This window comes from Miscanthus floridulus, chromosome 3 (assembly GCF_019320115.1).
Source record: "Miscanthus floridulus cultivar M001 chromosome 3, ASM1932011v1, whole genome shotgun sequence".
Taxonomy (NCBI): Eukaryota; Viridiplantae; Streptophyta; class Magnoliopsida; order Poales; family Poaceae; genus Miscanthus; species Miscanthus floridulus.
The window spans coordinates 9,066,317-9,089,782 of record NC_089582.1 but is presented as its reverse complement, the minus strand read 5'-3'; the positions used below and the strand labels follow the sequence as shown (position 1 = coordinate 9,089,782).

The 23,466-nt window shown below is 46.7% G+C and overlaps 1 protein-coding gene across 1 annotated transcript; it reads right to left on the bottom strand.

Annotated features, from left to right (window-relative positions):
* Positions 1–21,401: 21,401 nt before the first annotated feature.
* Positions 21,402–21,707, bottom strand: LOC136543109 (uncharacterized). Its single transcript, XM_066535660.1, has one exon. The coding sequence runs from the start codon at positions 21,705–21,707 to the stop codon at positions 21,402–21,404; it is 306 nt and encodes a 101-aa protein (XP_066391757.1).
* Positions 21,708–23,466: the final 1,759 nt, after the last annotated feature.

Below are 23,466 nucleotides of genomic sequence, written 5' to 3'. Positions count from 1 at the left end.
TCTGTATTTGAACGAACTGCAACAAACACGTAGGGTCCAAGATGATCCTTAGCAAGATGGTAGTTTCGATGGCCAAGAACTTGATGAACAACTACAGAAGCAATGTATCACCTACCGTAAAAGTTAGAAAGCACTGCAAGCACTACAACCCTTGTTTGTAGGCCATGGTGAACACGAAGCTCACGGAAGACATAGCGATACACAGACATGTCCCAAGAATGATCATAGTTATCCATAATCTGCGTAAAAAAGAAAACAATATGCAGAAAAAAACGAAGAACAAAGATGCCCAGTAGTAGGGAGGAGGGCAAAAGCTTTGGGATGAAACTAAAGCAGGAGCTCTAGAGAGCCTTCCTCTCGCCCCTTGTCTCTGCTGTTATATAGTTTGCGGGTCATGGACCACCCCACGACCCACGCGCGCGCGGCTGCGCGCCCACGACCCCACATATACGGCGCAAGAGTTGACATGATCTATATTTTGTTGTTTCATCAAAACTATGATCCGGCCTGTCAAAATTTCTTTAGTATCGAACTGTTTTAGGCCCTGTTTAGATGGACTGCGACTAGTTAGCCATGGCTAAAAAATAGCCAACTAAGAATCAGCCAATTAGTTGTGTTATTAGTCCATACCTGTTTGTATCCTCAACTAATTGTTGGATTCTATAGATTAGAACTAGATGTTAGCCTCTGGTAGTTGGGTTCTATGGACTACTTGGATGGCCCCTGTATTTCGTAGTGATCCAGATCGTCTATATTTTGTAGGGTCGGACTGTCTTAGGGTCCAAAAAATTTGAACATCTATACACCCACGTCCTCCGATCAGAAAGGGCAAACACCGTTAGTATAACCAGTTGCCAAATGACCAAAGGACTTGAGCTACACAACGCTCAACAGAGTTTAACTGACCTAATACAAAGTTCAACAAAAGTTAACACAGACATGCATGCAAATAAGACTTCACATACGATCGTCCCACAGACCAAGCCTAGTCATGACTTGTACTACTGATACGTCCCACAGATCAAGGGTCGAGGCGGGCGTGCAGGATGTTGTCGTCCACGTTCACCTTCGCTAAGACGGCGTTGGCGACCGGGTGAGGCTCACGAACAATGGGGACATACTTGAGCGATGTAAAGTACAGCACCGACTGCGACTCCAGCGAGGAGGAGGACGATCCGGAGTACTAGCGAGTGGGTGAATCGCAAGCGCGCTAGTCAGGAGGAGGATGCTTTATTTTTTTCTCATCTCTGAAACTCAAAGCACCTTAGAATCCATGACTACTTTTTTCAGGGTGGGAAATCCATGGGGATATCATTTGAATAACCCATTTAGTTTTTTCGAGGGTTTTCCATCCCTGGCATGCCTTCCCCTTGCTTCCTAATTATAGGCCTTAGTTCAAACAGCCGCAGATGCAGTCACACATACAAAAAAAATCGCCAGTTGCAGCGCAATAAGCTGTAGCGAGCAAGTTTTTTTTGGTAATCTTTAGGTGTCAAATTCATTGGATCTTTTAATTGTTTATTATCATCCTCTTTTAGTTTTATGTTTATATTTATATTATAAAAAAACCAAAAAGGCAACAACTAAGGCCGCCCGAAATTCCGGTCTCTACTGAGCAGACGGGATGGTCTGCCCGCCCAAAAATTTGATTTCACACCGCGCCGAGCAGTCCCGCCAACACGCACCAAAAATTAGATGTCTCCCTTTTGCTCTCCATGCGGAAAATAGGTTTACCACTCCATCCATTTCAGACAAGGGCATTTGTGATAATGTGATGGCCACATAAAAGCGCAAAGAGTCGCCGTCTCCGTCTCTATCCCCATTCTCCAGCCGCACTGTCTCTCCTCCAGCTCCAAATCCTAGTCCCATGGCCTCCCTTTCCACTCTCCAGCCGCCCCCTCTGCCACCCTGCTCTGGACCCTAGACGCCATCGGAACAGCAGCTCGACTCCCTCTCCACTCTCCAGTCACACCCTCTCTCATACATTTCTGAACCCTAGCAAGAGCCGGATCCCCTTCGATTCGTCGACAACAGATCGATCAGCTAACGGCGAAAGGACCGCCTCGACGATGGTACAAGCTAGATCCGGATCCCCTACCTAGCTCGGCACCTATCATGACCGACCGGATCTGATCTCTAGCCGGAGCCAGATCTGGTATCCCTTCATCAACGCTGGACGCACTAGCTCCGCGACCGTGATGACAGGACGATGGTGTCGACGACAAAGCAAAGCCAAGGAACACGGAGGAAGAGGTACCCAAATTCCTTTTATGATGTGTGCTCTACTGTAGTGGCTGAACCAAGGATATGTAGATAGCGATGGGGTTACATATTTCCTATAGTTGAGTGTAGCTGCTGACATGTGCTTTATTGGATTAATGACTTCTGTATAAGCTATAGTTACTAGTTAGGTGCTTATTTGCATACTCTTGCTCTGCTATGTTAACATTTCATAGAAGCTTTAGTTAATAAATGCCTTTGTAATCTAGATGAACAGCCACTAACTACTTATGAACGAGCACGGGATGCACAAATCGCAAGGAATCATAGAAAGATGGAAGACTTGGAATACGACGTGTGGGCCCAAAACATGTGTCTCCAAAGGCAAAAAAATCAAGCACAAAGGGTAGATACGGTGAAGATTTGGAATATATCTCTAAACCAGGGGAGGTAATTGAGGGATTTGATCATACAGATAAAACAAATTCAGATTTGAAAGATGAGTCAGTGCCCCTATCAATTGATGAGGTGCTTGTTCTATCTTGTATTTAGTTCAGAGGGGGAGGGGGGAGGTAGCCATGCAATGCTTTACTGTTTGGATGCCAATGGAATTTGTACATGCTTGCTGCTTAAGTTTGTATCTCCAATTTCAGTGTCTGGGTCGAAGAAGCCATAAAGGAGGTTCTGCCAGCAGGACAAAAGGCAGTGCTGCCATGAGTCCTGGGCGAAGGCTCTCCAAGCGAGTGAGGTCAACACCACCAGAAGAGGCTGCTCATAGATTTTGTACTCGGAGGTCTTCTGCTGGCAAAAGGGTGGAGGTAGCAGCAATAGGTGAACATAATTCTCCATCACGACCGACACCCGAACCCAGGGATCAATTCCAAGTTCATTAATTGACTGGAGACATTGGTCGGGATGGCACCCTACCTAGCCCTGAGAGAGACTCCTCATGGCCAGATGATGATAGCCCTGCTGAAGAGGAGCCCTCTCAGCAAATTCCCGTCTCCCCCCACCTGCAGAACGATGAAAGTTGCCTAGGTTGGTATTACCTTACAGATGTCTATCAATCAATTTGCACTACCTATTTGATATCCATGTAAATTTTTTAATACTCTGAATGTATGAAAACTATATAGTACCATTGCCGGGAAGAGCGAGCAAGCCGAGGCCTCGAACTCGTGGAATTATGCTTGACAAAATGAGCAAATCACTAGGAGGAGCGAGGATACGCATCTCTGTTGCCGAGGGGAACAGAAGGCCACATGATCCAGTGCAAGCTGCCAAGTTTACCTTAGAGGCAGGTGTAGTAGTCAGGAAGGAAGTACCAATTTTGACGCATTAGAAAGAATACAAGGGGGAGAAGCCTGGCGCCGTCTATTACACAAGATTTGGGGAAAGGCTAAATGTATGTATGGGTATCCCCTCTTAACATTCAACTCTGCTTTGAGCAACTTTAACAGATTTACTTTTCATTCACACTACTGTGTGTAGGGAAGGCTGCATGTTAACGGTGCTCACTCATCAACAACAAAAGCTTACCGAAATATAATGCAGTCTGTGGTACGGCAGGAACGCTACAGGTTGAAGAGAACATACTTCAATGGCGTCCCTGCTAATCAGATCCGTATGACCTCTCATGTCTCATCCATGAACGATGCACAGTGGTGCGAACTTGTCAAGATTTGGTCTAGTGCTAAGAACAAGATGTGTGAACCGATTAATTTCCTGTCTAGTCTTGCTATGGTCTACTTGTGCTGCAGTTTAACACAAATAAAGCTATAGGAAACATCTGAGAAGAACAAGCGAAACCATGCAAAAGTAAAGTACCACTAGGCTATAGGATCTTGCTCCTATATTGTCGAGATGCAAGAATTTGTAAGTGATGGTTGTGTTTTATTGTTACTCTTGTCGTTGTATAAATATAAATCGAAACTCATGTGCAATGTGAATAGAAGGAGAACAAGAGGAATGCAACAGAACAACATCAAGGACTTGAAGAAGAAAATGGTCCACCTGATGAAGACGTTAATGTTGTGAAAGTCTTCAGGGACTTTCATACCAGTAGAAAAAATGGCCTAAGCAATGCTGCAAGAGCAGCAGTTGTAAGTATCTTCTTTTGCTTCCCTTAAAATCTACTGAAGCCATTGCCATAAAAGAAGGAAACATAGCAGTAGCCTAGTGTTATGGAAATCTACTAAAGCTTATGTAATCTCTATCAACAGTAGGCTAAGAAAGACCTATGCATTACTTGTTATGAATCAATCTCTTGGGTTTTCAATTAAAGTCCTTTTACACTATCTGTAACATAATATTTTACTGATTGAATTTCACAGGAAGCTATGGAAACTATGCAATCAGAACCTATTGCTGATGGGCTACCAATTACTAGTGCTGATGTTGTTTGCAAGGTCCTCTGCGTCCACCAGGGCAAGACCCCCTCCTAGGGAAGCGACAACAACTTTTTTTTGAAGAATGCTGGTATCCAGACAAGCTCCACCAGAACAGAGACATTGACGGAGAGAATGCATCAGAAACAGCTTGCTGCTGAATAGGAAAGTTCTCCTACCCTCGTCAATCAAGTGGATGAACTAAAGAGGAAGACAGAAAAGACTGAAAGGGAGCTTGAGGAATACAAGAAACAGCAACAGGAGGAGTACAACAATCTCCGTGAGCTATGCATGTGCTTTAGCTCTTCTGGTAACTCTCGGTCTTCAACTCATGCGGCTTGATGCAGTGATCATTTGTGGTTTGATGTGTGGACTCATGTGTCGGTTTGATGTGTGGACTCGTATACTAGTTTAATGTGGTGATACTCTGTCAGTGGTTCACGACTGAAGTGTGAAATATAAATTGTTATTATTTGATTGCCAGGCTAAATAGTTATGTAGTCAGTCTGTGTAGTAGTGACGATCTTGAATTATTTCTATGACGAATTGATTGTACTCCACACGGTAGAACCAGGATAGGCCACGTGATCAAATAAAAATACGACACATGGACGAACCAGTTCATGACACGTGAATTGGTCAGGGCACGACACGTGGGCTATTAAAAATCCGACACGTAGAAGGAAATCGTCAAGAAACGTGGACGTTTAAAAATACGACACATGGACGGACAATATAGTGACGCGTGGTCAAATAAGAAACGGACACGTGGACCAATAAAAATACGACACGTGGTCCAATGAAGAAGTGACACGTGATCTAACGATAACATGACCTGTGTGCTAGTAGAAAACTGACATGTGGAATAATAGGAAAACGACACGTGGTCCAATCAAAACCTGAAACGTGCAAGAACCAGAGATGGCCACGTTGTGTAATAAGAAGGTGACACATGCCCGAACCATCTCCAATGCAACCGGCTATAGCATGTACACATGGGCTATAGCATGTATACGTGGAAAACATCTCCAATAGAGGCACCCACCAGCGTGACAGCCCCCTACCACGCATACCAAAACAGTTCTATGACGATCTATTTTTCATCATAGATCTATCCAATTCTATAACGATTTTGTCAGATTCATCATAAATATCCAAGAGTGACGCGACTTCTATGACGAACCAATTTTCGTCATAAATTCGTCATAAAACTAAAATTATGACGAATTTGGCTCCTTCAGTGACGAAATCTATTCATCATATAAGTGAATATTCCTAGTAGTGAGTACACCAAATAGTATAAACAAGGACCGAAAAGCTTATAAAACTAATCTACGTACTGCTACGAACACATGAGCGAAAGAATCACTCTGATCAGATTTAAAACGTGAAAGTTATGCGTAAAACAAGAGTTAATGGCATTTCTGTAAATAAACCAAACTCGAATTTTAATTTAAACAAATAAAATCTGAATTTTAACGCAGGCTAGACGGCGCTTCCTATTTTCTAAAAAGATAGGGGCTAAAACAAAAGAAAACAGGACTAAAAACAAATACTTTCGAACTGAGGTGGACTACGGGTTGATTTTGGAAAAAACAGAAGAGCTAAATTGCAAAACGCGCTCGGCTGACCGCGGTTGACCATGTCGCCGGCTGACTATGCGCCATGCGGCGCATGCTGATTGGCCCGGTGCACCAGGTGTGCGGTGGGCGCGCTGAGCTGGCGCGGTGCGCCGTGTCCACGGTCCAACCGGTGGATCGGTTAAGTACCCGAAGGGGTACGGGGACACCGATGAGCCCGCCATTACCGACGGTGAGCCGAGCACCACAGTGAACGTCGGAAACAGCGTTTCCGACCACCTCGTTCCAAACCGAAAGCATGGAAGTGACAAGCGGAACATCACGAGCTCAATGAGACACAAAGCGATAGCTGGGAAGCACGTCGAGGCGATGGCCCCGCGGCGGTGCCTTGGCCGGCATGATCTAGAACTTGCCGATACGGCGTTCCAGTGCATGAAACGGGAAGGTAACGGCACGGGACTGATGAGGGGCATACCACGGTTCCGATGAAGGTGTTCGCGGCGTTCGAGAAGGCTTCGAGAGGTCCGGCGACGGGCTACGGCGGACTGGAAAGTAAAACGGCCACCGGTGAGAACAAATTCATGAAATCTAAGACCAAAACAAAAGAGAAAGGGAACCTACGGCCGCGGCGAAGCACCGCGAAGCTCCTAGGCATGACCTTGGCGACGAACGAGCTCCGGAACGGCGAAATTGAGAGTGACAGAGAACGAAAACGAGAGAGGAAGGGGCTCGACGGAGGGATTTATAGGCGAACAGGGGTGGTAGAAGCGCGGGCGTTACCGCACGGGGCTTCAATGCCGGGCATGAAGGCCCCCTTGATGACCCGCATGAAGGGCGCCATCAAAACGGAGTAAAAAGGAGCGATAATGGCCAGGCGGGATTCCTGCTCCGAGGAAGAAGAAGAGGTAGGCGGCTGACGTGTGGGCCCCAGATGGCAGAGAGAGAAAGGAGGGAGTGGGCGCGGGTCAACGAGCGGGCCCCACCGAATAGAGATAGAGGAAGGTACTGGCACACAGGCCGCGCCACTCGGGCCACCGAGCAGGCCAGCGCCGCTGGGCCTGCGCGAACGCAAAGGGGAGGAGAGGCTAATGGACCTCGACCTAGGCTTGCTGGGCGCGCGGCAACGAGGAAGAGAGGGGGAAAGCAGGCAAGGCCAGCTTCGGCTTTCGGCCGAAAGAGGGAGGGAGGGAGAGAAGATTTTCTTTTTCTGTTTTTGTAAACTTGCCTCAAATTCAAACTAAGTTTGAATTCAAAGCCACACAACTCTATCCGTACACTCAAACAAAAATTGTGCACGAGCATGAATGCAACAAACTTGTTTCTAAACCTTATAGTAAATTTTATTTAACCAAAAATTATTTATTTGTGCTCAGTTAAAATGCACAAAAAATTAAATAAATGCTCAAATTTAATTACTAAATTGTAAATAAATTTTTAGGGTGTTACAGCCCCCAGCGCAGAAGCGCCTCCCGGTGGTGGATCTAGGTTAGGCGCGCCCCGCGGCGGCGGATCCGGCGAGTGACGGCGGCGGCGAGCCCGTGGATGGGCTCGCTGAGCTTGTCCACGGATTTTTTTTTGTTTTTTTATTTGATTTACCAAGGTGGGTATTTCACCCGTCTCGGTAAATCACGATTAACCGTGACCTTTTGACCGAGGTGGGCGTGATGCCCGCATCGGTTAATCCATTTCGCCCGCCTGGGATAAGTTTTATGCAGTAGTGTATTGAACTATGTTTATTTTTCTAATATACTTCATATCGAAAGATAATTTGAGTTGCACCTTTGAATCTACTTTTATTCCAAGACTAAGATTCAATCACTTAGCTAATAACAAAATTCCAAAAAAGCCACTTAGCTAACATGAAGAAGCAACTTTTTAATAACAACATGTGCTTGTAATATAAATAAATATAAGTTTATTTCTATGTTACTTTTTCCGCTATGGGTGTGGTGGGTAATTTATCATCACGTAGAGCCATAGAGGGTACATTAATTTTATTTTCTCTAATTAATGTGGTAATTTTAAACCTTGAAAATTAGTGTGGAGGCTTCTTTTTTTGGCCAAATAATAAGATAGTATTCCCTCCGTTGTAAATTATAAGACGTTTTGGCTTTTCTAGATAAATTTCTTTTACTATATATCTAGACATAGTGTATATATCTAAGTGTATAGCAAAAAAGCGATATAACTAGAAAAACTAAAATGGCTTGTAACTTGATGAAATGGAGTCCGCGGGCCACCGAGCTAGCTACACCTACTACATAAAAAAGTAGTTACAAATTACAATCACGGAGAACCTCTAATCATGAGAGTGCATGACCGAAGAAGCCCTCCAGGAAGGTAGGCATCTACACATAGCCTTGAGATTGCGAAAGATTGGGAGGTATCAACATGAGTTTTGTGGAGGGCAGTGTTGGGATTGTGCAGCAGTGTCAAGTGCGAGTTGGTGTTGTGCGACGCGTGTTGAACTACCGTTCCAACCAGCCACTGCACTCTCGATAATTGCTTCAGTTGTTGTCTTAGCTTTGCTTAACCCGTAGGAAGCACACAAACACCACTACACGATAGATATATCTACTGTATAATTAAAATCAAAATAAACAAACTTGCACAAGCAGAAGCAGGGTGGAAACCAAACTTCCATCCGGCCCATGCGGCCCATGATTTGGATTCTCACAATGGGCCATCCCATGGGCTGGGCCAAATTAAAATCCAGCCTTTCCTCTGTTCGGCGGTGCTCTAATTTGGCTCTGCCAGTGTTCCATCAGAAAACACGGGCGTGTTTGATAGGATGAAAACGATATTATATTTGTTTTCGTATTTCTGTCCAGATTTAGATTCGAATACGGATAGTGTCAACTATGTCAAATAGGATACGATTAGATATCGACATCATAAATATGCGATTTGAGTATTCGAATACGGATATGGTATCGAATGTTGAATATCTGGACTCAGATACGAACAAATCTCAACTCCTCTGAACGAATTCGGTCTCGAATACGGTCGAAAAATATCCGTACCGTTTTCATCCCTCGTGTTTGGATGGCTGTACGCAGCCAGCCTGCACGAGAAGGAAGGATGTTTGGATGGATGGTTCCACTGTTGCTGCTTTGTATTTGCATCTACAGATCCTGCATCCGCTCTGGCTCTGTTCAGTGCTTCTTTATTTGTGGTGGCTGCACTCCGGTCTTGCAGTGCTTTTTCTTTCGGTAACGTACCTACTGTACGTACGAGCTACAACAATGGGAGTTGGCTTTTAACTTTGTCTCGATCATCACTTGCCGCCCGGGCAACCTTTTGTCGGCGGGGACAAGGGTGGGTGTATATATCATGGCATCCTTGCATCCCACGCAACGAACAATTCCACGTCTAGCTACTGTCGTACATGTCAATAATATTTGGACGGTGCCAGCGCCCGCACGTTCGGACGGACGCCCACGCCTGCACTTCGTTTCCCACGCACGCCTACACTCCATGCCCTGGCATTTCGCGCACCCACGTGGGGCCCATGCCGCCAAACCGAACATGGGGACTGCTCGACACCCCCCCCCCCTTGTCTGCGCCCGCTCGGCGGCGCCCTAGCAGCTGCAACAGGTGGGTCTCGTTGCAATATATGCAAATCAGATCTACTTTTGCAACATCCAGATGAAAAACATTTGCAACGTATGTCCAAAACAGCCGAAACACTTGCAACATACGTCTGAAACACTTACAAAACACATGAAAAAAAACTTGAAAGCCATTGCAACCATATGCTTCATATGAAACACTTGCAACATATGTGAAACATATGCAACATCCAAATAAACACACTTGTAACATACGTTTGAAAAAAATCATATATATGAAACATTTGGAACAGACACGTGCAACATACGTGTATAACCATCGCAACATATGTAACATCCTGATCCACTTTTTCATCATACATATGAAACACTTGCAACATACCACTGAAACATTTGAAACATACGCTTGCAACATGTCAAGCACGACACCCTAGTACTGCAGCGACCATCATGTTAGGCGCGCTGAGGAACTCAATAACTGCCTCGATGGGTAGATCGGGGTTGGGAGGTGGCGGAGCGAAGAGCACCATGGACTTGGCCGTCGCAAGCTTCTTTCGTTGGGGGCACCGGGGCACGAGGAGACTCGAGATGGGTGCGAAGTACAGCACGGCCGCAACGCCCTCACTGTCTCTAGTCGCAGGAGGAGGTGATGAGGAGGACGAACCGGCGATGAGGGCGGGGACGGGGGCAGGCGGGAGGCGCGACTCCAGCGGCGGAGCTTGGCGTCGCGGAGGCAGGCAGGGCCCTAGGGCGGAGGAAGCGGAGGTGGTCACTGCTGGCGGCGGCGGATGGGGAGCGGAGCTCGTTGCGAGCGCGTGAGGTAGAGTAGGAATTTTTTTCAGAGTCGGCGTCCGGACGGACGGACGTCCGCATCGTAGCATTACAGATAATATATGTATATATATAATATATACACTGTACATACAGTGGATGCAATGCATTCTACATATAACCATCTCGATCTATGGGGCCAGGCCAACGCAATGCAAAGTTGGACCGAGCGAGACATTGCAAACGCTCGCTGTTGCTCAATCATGCCAGATCAAAGCTGATGTCGGCGAGGGTTGCGCTGGCTGCCATACTAATCTCCGTTCTTTTGATCGATCATAAGTACTTAGGGCATGTTTGTTCACCCCTTCTAAAGTTTAGTCACTTTTAGTCACTAGAATACTAAACATCTCCACTAAAGTTTAGGGGTCACTAAAGTTTAGTGACTTTTAGTCACTAGGGGTAACTAAAAGTGACTAAAGTGTATATGGGATATCTGTTTTAGTGGGTGGAACCAAACAGGAGTCATTAAACTTTAGAGGGGCCACTAAACTTTAGGGATCACTAAACTTAAGTGGATGGAACCAAACAGGCCATTACTTATACGGAAGCAAGCATGTGGATACCTTGAGCATGCAGCTGGACTTCTTTTTCTTTCAATGTAAACTTCGTAGAATTTTGTCATCATCTATCCATGTGGAGGGTGGCGGTGCCTTTCGCTAAAGCTGAAATCACCTTGTTGGGATTCTCAATTACCTTTGACCTGTCCTAGCAAAGATAGTTCTGTCAAATAGCTTTTGTTCTTCGAGTCATTGCAGGGCGTCTGAAGGGCACATGATGTTCTATATATACTGGATATCCTTTTCACCTAGACTTCGGACGCGTGATGTTCAAGTGCTATCCATGTATAATACTGGATACTCCTTTTCACCTAACCTATTGTATATACCTTGCATTGTGCAATCGCATACAAAGTCAACAAGCGATCAGATTAGTTACCTTGCTACTTGCAGCTAGTTGTTGTCTCGACTTGCGATCGACCTACCCCCAGTCCACTTTATTATTAGACTGCAAAAGCATGATGACTAACTAGAAATGACGAGTGACGACAGGACGAAGATAAGTAGTATATGGCTTCATTAATTAATTACCTCATCATTGTTAGAACGTACGTAACTTTATTTTCCCCTAACTTAATGGAAATTAGTCCCATCAGGGCGCAACGGTAGCTATTACACGTCGTCACTGCCTTTCGTTCCCTTTTACTCTTGTCGTTCTAGATAATTCTGCACGATCTATATAACTTTCTAATAAAGATTGATGGCGACTTATTATATGCATGCAACTACATATTAATTTTGTCACTCACAACTCACAAGATTTGTATTCCCTCACAACAATCTATTAAGGTTGTAGTATTATATATGTTAAGTAAATATTGTGATTTTGTTATTAAGCTTAAAGTAAATAGATGTTTGAAAATTAACAAAATAAAATTTCTACCATGTTCATTACCACCAGCGGCACAGTGCAGCGAAAGAAGAATTTGAGTAGCCTGGCCCAATCTCGTGCACGTCGATGTAGATGAAATAGTCGGTCGTTCTCTGTCCCGGCAGTTGCTGCCTTGCATTACTGTTGATAAACTCCACAACAACAACAACAGTAATGTCTTCATGGTATCCACGTATAGGGCTATGGAATGTCATGAGACAATGTGCTAGCACTGCACACCCGGCTAGGGTTTCGTGGGGGACGGCAAGAGTCGCTACTACACAAAATCTTTTTGCATAGCGTTTGGTTATTGGGCTCCGAGGCGGGCGGCCTGGTTGACCGCCTCGGTTATTCGAGGCAATGCAGTTGGGCCAGCAACCAACGGGCAATATAAGGAAACCGCCTCGATTAATGCTTATTAACCGAGGCGGTTGCCCTAACTCAACCGCCTTGGTTAACAGGCCATTAACCGATGCGGTTTTTTATAGTGCCCACCTCGGTTAAGCCTGGGCTATAAATGTAGCAGCACCCACCCTTCTTCCCCAAGGCTCCTTCTCCATTTTTGCGGGTTTTGAAACAAAACCCCCAAAATTGGTCATTTTATAGGGGGGAGGTTTTACCCTTGGATTTGTTCAAGGGGGGCACCGCGAGAGGTTGATTCTCGCTCTCCAACCCTCATTCTTCTCTCTTTTCCATGGTTTTGGTGCTTTTTCTCAGGATCTAGATCTATATGGAGGAGAGAGAAATCAGATCTAGAGCTACCCGACTGTATTTTTTCCATATTGCTCTGCTTATATGCGGCATTTTCGCTGTTTGTGTGTGCAAGGTTCGTGGTCATAGATAGGGAATGGATGTACAAGACATCGAGGTTGGATCCTTCTTACCTGGATCATGTGAGAAAGTTTGTTGCCGCTGCGAAAATGCATTGTCTGAGTCTGAAGCAGGAAGACACCATTTGTCCGTGTAATAGCTGCAAGAACCATCTTGCCCATGAAGATGATGTGGTGCAATCTCACTTGGTCCGGTATGGTTTCGTCAAGGATTACACCGTCTGGAAGTTTCACGGCGAAGCAGAGGATCCGAGTGCCGGTGCATCTGGAGGAAACTCGTCGACAACGGCGGCGGCGGTGAATGCAAAACAACAATCCTCATCAGCAGCGGCCGGCGGGCTCCTTAATATGACCGCCTCGGTTAAAACTTTAACGGAGGCGGGCACGTTAGGACGACCGCCCCGGTTAATCAATTTAAGCGAGGTTGTTTGCCAACCGCCTCAGTTAAGGTCACGATTAACCGTGACCTTTTGACCGAGGCGGTTGGATTGCCCGTCTCGGTTAAGGCATTTTGTCCACCCCAGTTAAGTTTCGTGCAGTAGTGAGTGGTGGTGGCCAGGGTTTGGGAATGGTCACGCCAAGTAGTCTACCTTTAATTTATTAGCCCCGCCTCATCCTATATGCAGATACCGCTAACGAGTTTCTGCACCAGAGGTCGATCTATTAACACTCATATTTCTCCTGGTGGGTCAATATCTGATTTTGGTCCACGTATAGATCCAATAATCCAAATCATAGATGATTGCCTCTTTACATCACTGATATATAATGTAACGATCGAAGTTGACAAGAAGTAATAGAAACGAAAAGTAAAAAATAATGGTGGACCACATTGGTGATTAGAGAGCGGTGATGATGCTGTCTGAAAGGAGGAGGAATGGTTTAGCTAGGGTCCATGTAGGCACTGCATAAAAGGCATATATAATGTTCTTTTTGGTTCAGAAGTACGGTAGCCCTGGACTTAATTGTCCGCATGCTAGCTCTCACTACTGGAATCTAGTATTTTTCTGTGTGAAAACACACAGAAAAATATAAATACCGTCAGAAAAATATTTTTCTGACGGTGCACCCTTAGAAAAATATCCATAGAAATATAATGATAGAAAAATTCAATTATTCTGTGTGTTCGTCGTCAGAAACAATTTTTCTGTGGGTGTTACACGCACAGAAAAATTACGTTAGCCCAGATTAAATTTAAATGTTGTGTGCGTTGATCCTCACAGAAAAAAAGAAAAGCCCGACAGGAAAATGATTTTTCTGTGGGTGTTACACGCACAGAAAAATTGTGTTAGCCCAAATTAAATTAAAATAGTATGCCGGTCTCGGTTAACGCACAGAAAAATAACAGACCACCGACAGAAAAAACCCTTAACAATGCAGCAAATTGGATACAATAATTATATACAAACAGATCAGTAGCAACAACATATTAAATATGGATTGTCCATACTGTAATTTCATCACAACATAATAGATAACATACATATAAAGATCCAAATGTTCAGCACATTCATTAATGGCATCCGAGCTACATATAGATGATGTCCAAATAGTCCGACATGTTCAACATGAATACTACAACGAATTCACAAATATGGATATCGGAAAAGAAACCAAACTATTTTTTCTTGTTCAACTAATTGTAAACTGCTTCACCTTGCACTCCATCTCTACCTGTAAGAACAGTCAACATGAATACTACAATGATTACACAGGAAAGTAGTCATTTCTGTTTCCTAAAGTATCCAGAAAATGGGAATACAGTATGTCCCAACAAAGGGGAGACGAAATTATTGAACTTGTATGTAACTTCCAAAGGCTTTAACTTTTCGATATAAAGTTTTTTCAAGCCATCAATGACAGAAGTAACAACAGTCAGAGGTATATGTTTACATATAACACCATAAAATGAAAGATCATCAATAATGATAAATGTGTCATTGACAAAACTAGGGTCAACTGACAATATTTCTTTATATAGGAAAAGGTCTTAAAATTGGCACAAAAATATCTCTGTTGCTTAATAATGCATAATAGAAACATAAGTACTCAGAGCTATATTGTCTTACAAATATTTTGGTGGACTGTGGGCTTCCTTTTAGACAACTTACATGCATCATATTGTGTCCAAGCTCGTTAACAGACAAGATACAATTAAAATAAATAGTGAACCAGCTACAGAAGCTTACACAAGCTAAACAAGTAAACTTGCTGCCTTTTCCTTTTGCTAACGTAAAAAGACAGATAACTGATCTATCAACATATGTTCACTAATGAGATAACTGATCTGAAACAATGTAACAAAAAAGCCTGAGAGAAGGAACTCACTTGGAACAAAGAGGCATGTCTATTTTACATTTTCCTCCACCACACTATCTTTTGGTCTAAGTCGTAGATTTGCTGGTTGCATACCTACATGAGAAAATAGAACAAATAATTAACCAAACAAAACAAATGGTTTTAACAGGCAGTTTGACATGTACCAAACTAGTAACATACATGAGGTGCTATACTAGTCAGCGCTTTTACAAAAATATCTAAATTATTGCTAAGAAATAAGGCATTGTTTCAATCTGTAGAAGCATATATACCATTTTATTTTAGAGAAAGACATACAACCAATAGAAAGAGATAACAGCAGTCATAAACGTATAATCCATTTGTCCAAAAATTGAATTACACCAACCAGATCAATGTAATGATTTTGTTTGGGTTAAAGAATTAATAAGTGATGCCCCTAGCTGCTACAATTTGAATAAACTGCTGCTACCATTTGCTGCCCCTAGCTGTAATAGCTGAGCAAGATCATCAGCCTATACTCTCAAGTTACATGATGTCATTTTCATCACAGGCTGAAAAGCAAAGATTTTCACCATTTTAATTCGGAGATAGATGCATGCATCATAATAAGAGCACTTAGTTGCAGCCCAAATTAGCATATCTAATTTTTCTCAAAGACACAGTAGCCGGGGCTCAGAAACTAAAGATCTTATATGATATAGTGTAGGACAAGGTTAACTGACAGTAGCCAGAGCAAAAGAACAAGAACTATCAAAAGTATGTCAAAAGCACAAGAACTTATATTCCAGATCCATTAGAGAGCGGTATGTCAAAAGCACAAGAACTACATATATTTCACCTGGAGCAAAAGAACAAGAGCAAAAGAACTCGAGAAATGGCTCAGATTTACCTATTATCATCATGACAACTGCAACTTAATTTCACCTAGAACTTAATTTAATTCTCTCTCTCTAATGGGAATTGAACTGGCCACAGAACTGGTTGCTTGTACTAGTACAAGCCATCCTAGTTAAGCAGCAAACAGAACAAAATATCCCAAGTAACAGCTCATAAGGTGCTAAAGTGCAGAGTTCTCTAATGGAAACTTGATTCATCACAGCCACTCAAGAGTAGTACAAAACAAAAAAGTCACAAGGCATAGTTAGGGAAGGGGAGAGCAGCGCGGCACGAGACTAGGGTTTCATATCATCTCAGCTCCGCAAATATCACATATCAAAATGATTGATCAGGTTGATATATGCAAGATATTCAAGATACTGTTTTCAAGATATATGTTCAATAAATATTTGATGCACTACTAATCATGAATTATGTTAGTACAGAAAATTCACATCAGACTGACATCAATCCAAGGTATGGAAAATTCAGAGATAAGCATTTTCTCTACAAAGTTAGGTAGTCCAGTTCCAGCAAAGAATGAAATATGATGCTAATTCATAGCAGTCATTTGCATAAGAGAGGAAAAAGAAAGCAGTGCAAGACCTCACATCATCGTAGATCAGAGTCATCTAAATAAAAAGTTGGACAACTTCTCAACAAACCGACTGCACCTTTATCAAGTAGTTACTAGAAAATTTTCAGAGCTCTATCATTGCCCAAGACTACTTATAGACAATCCTAGATTAGTTAATTTTGTGTTCTATCTCTAGCAAGTTTAGTCATTTTTCACTTTAGGAGTTCAATAGACAAAAAATATCTGCACATACAGATAGCTAGCAGCTTGGCATACATCTGATTAAAAGTTAATATCAATCTGCATAATCTAGTTTACAAGAGCAAGTGATTGCAACAATTCCAGAACAAAAATGTTTTGATTCATGGGGTATTGGGCAGTGTATTTCTTACCTCTTACCTGAGCATCTCTAGCTCAAATATATTCTACAAAGCTTAGAGAATGTAAATAGATAGGACACCATCAGCTAAAGCAAGAGCAGCAAACAATATCCACAGTTCTAGTAAAGAAAATCAACAACTAGGAAATCCACAACCGTCCGTTCGTTGGAGTCAAGAACAGCTTCCCAGGACGGCAGGAGCCCGCCGGGGAAGAAGAAGGGGGAGGGGAGGGGCGTTGGCGGGGGAGAAGAAGGGAGAGGGGAGGGGCGCCGGCGGGGGAGAAGAAGGGGGAGGGGAGGGCCGACGCCACCACCATGCCCCGCCGCTGTCCACCACCACCACCACCGTAGCCACCGGCCGGATCCGGGAGAGGGAGGGCCGGATCCGACCGGGTGAAGAAGGGGGAGGGGAGGGGCACCCGCCGGGGAAGAAGAAGGGGGAGGGGAGGGGCGTCAGGGGGGAGAAGAAGGGGGAGGAGAGGGATGCCGCCACCACCACACGCCGCCGCCGGCCACCACCACCACCACCGCAGCCATCGGCCGGATCCAGGAGAGGGAGGGCCAGATCCGGATGGGTGAAGAAGGGGGAGGGGAGGGGCACCCGCCGGGGAAGAAGAAGGGGAGGGGAGGGGCGCCCGCCGAGGAAGAAGAAGGGGGAGGGGAGGGGCACCGGCGGGGGAGAAGAAGGGGGAGGGGAGGGCCGTCACCACCACCATGCCCCACCGCCGGCCACCACCACCGCTGCTGCGGCCACTGGCCAGATCCGGGAGAGGGAGGGCCGTATCCGGCTGGGTGAAGAAGGGGGAGGGGAGGGGCACCCACTGGGGAAGAAGAAGGGGGGAGGGAAGGGGCACTGGCAGGGGAGAAGAAGGGGGAGGGCACGGATCTGCTCGGTCGTCGTCGATGGCGATGGATCCGGATGCGCTGCTCGGGTGAAGGGTGAAGAGGGAGATGGATCCGGCGTCGGGGGTGAAGGAGAGGGGTCGCGCCCGCTGCGTCGATGAAGAGGGAGAGGGAGGAGGGGAGGAGTGGCGGCGCTGCTCGGGGAGGGGAGGAGCCCCCGCGCTGAGTGGCAGAGGGAGGGGCGTGGTGCTGAAAGGAGAGAGTGAGGGAGGAGGCGCGGTCTACTGCGTGCGTGAGAGGGTGTTTGGGGGCGTGGCGGCCGGCGGATTAGGGTTTGTATTTTTCTGTGCGTTTTTAAAGAACCGATAGAATAAATTGTATTTTTCTATGAGTGCTGATTTTTTTCCGTGTGTGTATTGTCACACACAAAAAAATCATATAATTTTTCTGTGGGTTTTCGTATTTTTCTGTCAGGATATTTTGGAACCGGTGCGTACCGAAAAAAACACACAGAAAAATTCATCACCCACAGAAAAAGCGAGATTCCAGTAGTGTCTATATATAATTAGTTTACTATTACTAGTTGTTGGTCTTCGCAAAAACAAAATAAACTAGTTGTTGCTTGTTGGTGCTCTACGCTTTTTTATTTGGCATTGACGAAGATGTGGTATCCCTACGAGATAAATTAAAGTAGCTACTACTCCCTCATTTTTATGTAAAGTGTATTAATTAAGATTGAGGAAGCCTTTAAGTATATACTTTGAGCATCAATTTCTCTTACAGTATATCATCAATTATGATAGAATCTACATCTTACTAAAAGATGATATGTGAAGCATGGATATTGATGCATCTTATTAAGCATACATATGCTTTGAACTAATTGATGTTCAAAGTTAATGATGTTTGACATTTTAATCCGAGGAATATGTGTCAGTGCAGAAAGTGACCAACTAGTAAATATTTGTAGTTTTGTTGTACGTTATGATCGGAGGTGGCCTAGCACTCAATGACACAAGATTTATACTAGTTCAGGCAACGTGCCCTACGTCCAGTCGGGGTTGGTCGGCGACTTTATTCCTAAGCCTAGGTGCTCGAAGTCTGTAGTAGGGTTACAAACGAGAAGGAGAAAGGAGGGGGTATACAAGAGGTTCGGAAGGCTCCGACCGGAAGGGTCGCGGTCGGAACTGGGTGGTCTTGTGGTTATGAGTGTTGATGCCGGTCTAGTGAGTCTGAGCTTGGCGAAATCGATCTCCCCTGGTTGGAGGGAGCGCATCCCCTTTTATAGATGAAGGGGATGGCTTTTACAGGTGAGAGGGAGAGAGTACAGATATTTCTAAGCCTTGCTGCCTACGATGATGAAAACTGGATAATGGTTGAAGCCTCCCAATACTGTCGATGTCGTTGTAGGATGTCAGATGTGCACGGGGAGTCAAGATATCTTCTTTAGGAAGGATGGACGCCGGTACCTGCAAACACTTCTAGATGCCTGGTGGCATGTGAGGAGCCACGCTATGTTCACTCAGTATGGCAGATCCTAGAGCCCATACCGCAATCGGTGTCCAGAGACACGCGGAGGGGACTTACCATATGGGAGTTTCTATCGGCCCCTACAATACTTTGTGTCAGGGTGGCTACAGAGCACTGCTTCATGTAGGGTATGGTCCCTGGTACAATGGTTTTGACTTGTGAGCCATGCCTTGCCTTTCTTCGCACGCCTTCCGGTTCTTTTCGAGCGGGCGTCCCCGGTTGGATGGTCCCCAGTCGGAGAATAGCGATGAGCATGGTTTTCTATGAATCCCGGTCAGAGACACGGGATCAGAGTCGGAGGTGGTCCTTGGATCAGGCTTTCCAAGTGGAGGCCATGTGGAGGCGGCCAGGGTCTGACGCTAGCGCTCCGATCAGAGAGGCCTTTCGGAGCTGGCCTGAGCCTAAGCTAGTGCTCCGGTCGGGGAGATGGGCCGAAGGTGGCCTGGGCCTGAAGCGAGTGCTCCGGTCTATTGAGTTCAGATTCTTGGGCCAGTCTAGAAGAAGAAAAGGCCGTTCTTCTAGGCCGAGCCCTGGCGTGGAAGCGGGTCCCCGAGGGACCCCGGGTTTATGAACCCGACAGGAGCCCCCGAGCCCCCGGTCGATTCAGACAGAATCGTCTGGGGGATTTTTGTCTTGCCGACGAGTGCACGCGAGCGCACCCACGGGTGTAGTCCCTGAGCCCTAGGCGGTTCGAGCCAAACCGATTGGGGGTGCTGTCTCAGCAGGCGTGTATGCATGTTTTTTAGTTTGAGACAGAATTTTGTTTAACCATGGCGTCGTTGTGCAGCCAAGGTGTTTTAAGCGCGGGGATTGGATTGAGACAGAACTTAATGATCCTGGCGTCAGTGCGTGCCGGGGATCGGACGAGGAAGTTTTTAGTTTTTGAAACAAGCCCTGGCATCGGTGCGCGCCGTGAACGGAAATAACTTAGTTTCGGATGCAATAGAGTTTGATCTTTGGCGTCGGTGCGCGCCGTGGGATCGGGTAAGGTGGAGTCGTGAGTAGACCTATGTGTCGATGCTCGGCGTGGATCGAAAGAGTTAGTTTTAGTTAGTGAAATCGTCTGAAGCCGTTACGCGAGTTAGTTAGTGTCACAACACGAAGCGTTTTGGTGCATTTCGCTGCACGTGCGATGCTTAGTTTTCGAGCCCCCGGGCGGTTCATGCCCTAACCGTTCAGGGGGTTCAGGCGTATGAGATGAATGCGCGTATGGATGTATGAATGATTTGTAATGAAATAGAGGGGCTTTGATGGCTTTGATGTCACGCTCGGATACAATGTATCCCAGCAGTTTCCCATTTGGAACCCCGAAAACACACTTTTTGGGATTCAGCTTGATGTTGAACCTTTGGAGGTTCGTGAATGTCGCGGCCAAGTTTGCGATCAGGTCGCAAGCTTGAGTCGTTTTGACCACTATGTCATCAACATAGACAGTGATCGTTGGTTTTGGCCGCTCGGCCTGATCGGGCTGGTCGAGCGGGTCGATTTGGTCGGCGAAGCATTACTGCATGCACCTTTGGTAGGTGGCGCTAGCGTTCTTCAGGCCGAAAGGCATGGTTACGTAGCAGTACGAACCATATGGGGTGATGAATGAGGTTGCGAGCTGATCGGACTCTTTCATCGCGATCTGGTGATAGCCTGAGTAGGCATCCAGAAAGGAGAGGATTTCGCAACCCAAGGTGGAGTCAATTATCTGGTCTATGCGCGATAATGGGAAATGATCCGTTGGGCATGCTTTGTTAAGTCCAGTATAATCGACACACATTCTCCACTTCCCAGTCTTTTTTCTGACTAGGACGGGATTGGTAAGCCAGTCAAAATAGAAGACCTCCCTAATAAACCTAGCTGCCAGGAGTTTGGCGATTTCCTCGCCTATGGCCCTACGCCTTTCGTCGTCGAAACGACACAGACGTTGTTTGATAGGTTTAGAGCCCGGGGTAAGGCGTAGTGCGTGCTCGGCGACCTCTTGGGGTATCCCTGGCATGTCAGATGGTTGCCATGCGAAGACATCGTGGTTGTCGCGTAGGAAGTCGACGAGCTCGCTTTCCTATTTGGCCGGAAGCTGGGTCCTGACCCGAACTATCTTGGTTGGGTTGGTGGGGTTGATACCCACCGCCTTGGTTTCCTTGAGCGGGTGGAAGGCCGTCAAGGAGGTTGATTTGTTGAAGTCTGGGACTGCAGGGGTTGATGACTCCCCGAGCTGTAGGAGCTTAGACGAGTTGACGACCGCGGTGGCGAGCTCGTAGTGCTCGCGGTCACACTCAAAGGTGTGTGAAAAGGTGCTACTCACTATGATGATACCGTTTGGTCTCGGCATCTTCAGCTTGAGGTAGGTATAGTTGGGGATCGCCATGAATCTTGCGTAGCATGGCAGCCCCAAAATGGCATGGTAGGACCCCGGAAAGTCTACCACTTCAAAGGTGAGGACCTCCGAGCGGAAGTTGGCTCGGCTACCGAACGTGACGGGCAGATCAATCTGTCCGAGCGGGTATGACTGCGCTCCTAGGATTACCCCATGGAAGGGGAGCCCGCCGGGCGGAGCTCTGATCGGGGGATGCGCATGGCATCGAGGGTGTCGACGTACAGGATGTTGAGACCGCTGCCCCCGTCCATTAGCACCTTGGCGAGGCGCTTCTTGCGGATAATGGGGTCAACGACGAGCGGGTAGCATCCTGGTCTCGTGACGTAGGATGGATGGTCCCTCTGATCAAAGGTGATTGGGGATTCCGACCACCTAAGAAAAGAGGGGACGCCGTTTCGGCGGTGCATGCCTTCCTATAGCATACCTTGTGCTGGCGTTTGGACCAGATGGCGTCGGATCCACCGAAGATCATGATGCACTCCTTGGGTTTAGGGAAACTGTCCCCATCCTTACCTATCGCATCGCCCCTCCTGACTGCTGGCTCCTTGCCGTCCCCCTCCTTTGGCGCGCTGGCCTGTCGGAGGAAACGTTTGAGGAGCTCGCACTCCTTGTAGAGGTGTTTGACGGGATAGGCGTGATTGGGGCACAGACCATCCATGAGTTTGTTGAAGTGGTCAGGCAGTCCCTATCGGGGCTGCTTGGGTGCGCGATCAGCTGTGGCGATCAACGCGGTGTCGTCCGTCCGGCGTCGATCCTTCCTGTTCTTTTTGCCCCTCCGAGTGGAGGGGCCTTCGTCTGGATCCGCACGCTTGGGCTTGCCTTTGTCCCGGCCTCCGCTGAAGACTGCTCCGACTACCTCCTCGCCAGAGGTGTGGTTGGTGGCGACGTCGAGTAGATCACGGGTGGTGCGGGGTTTTAGGCAGCCAAGCTTGTGGATCAGGGACTCGCAGTTTGTCTCGGAGAGGAAAGCGCTGATGACGTCTGCGTCGACGACATTAGGGAGGGAGTTGCAACGTTGGGAAAACCTGCAGATGTAATCCCGCAGGGATTCGCTGGGCTCCTACTGCCAGCTCTTGAGGTCCCAGGAGTTTCTCGGGCAGATGTACGTCCCCTGGAAATTCCCAACGAAGACCCTCTTGAGGTCAGTCCAGTCGTGGATACTGTCGTGTGGAAGGAATTCGAGCCATGCCCGAATATGCTCCCCTACGCAAATGGGAAGATATTGGATGATGAAAAAGTCATCATCCGCTCCTCCAGCTTGACAGGCGAGCCGGACGTCTTCAAGCCAAATGCCTGGGTTTGTCTCCCCAGTGTATTTGGTGATGTTGGTGGGCGGCCGGAACTGCTGCGGGAACGGTGCTCTCCGGATGCGCCGGCTGAAGGCTGGTGGCCCCGGGCCCTCAGGGCTGGGGCTCTAGTCGTTCGGCCAGCGACCACACCTGGGGCGCATTTCACCGCTTCCCTCGATGGTTTGGCCGGGGTGCGTGTCGCCTATTGCTGTATGGTGGACATTGTTATCGTGTTGGGCCCGACGCCGGTTGCCGACGATGCTGCGAGCGTCCTGGTGCGGATCAAGCCGCTCGTGTACGGGCGATTGGCGTGAAGCAGGCGCCAGGTCCAACTGTGGTGCGACTGCCGCACCACGAGCCGGGCCTGACGGCTATGGCGGCGAGCGAATGGAGCGATCCGTCTAGCGCATCCTTGTTCCCCCAGTGGGGAGAGAGGGCGCGGGTCAGAGTCACGACGCGGA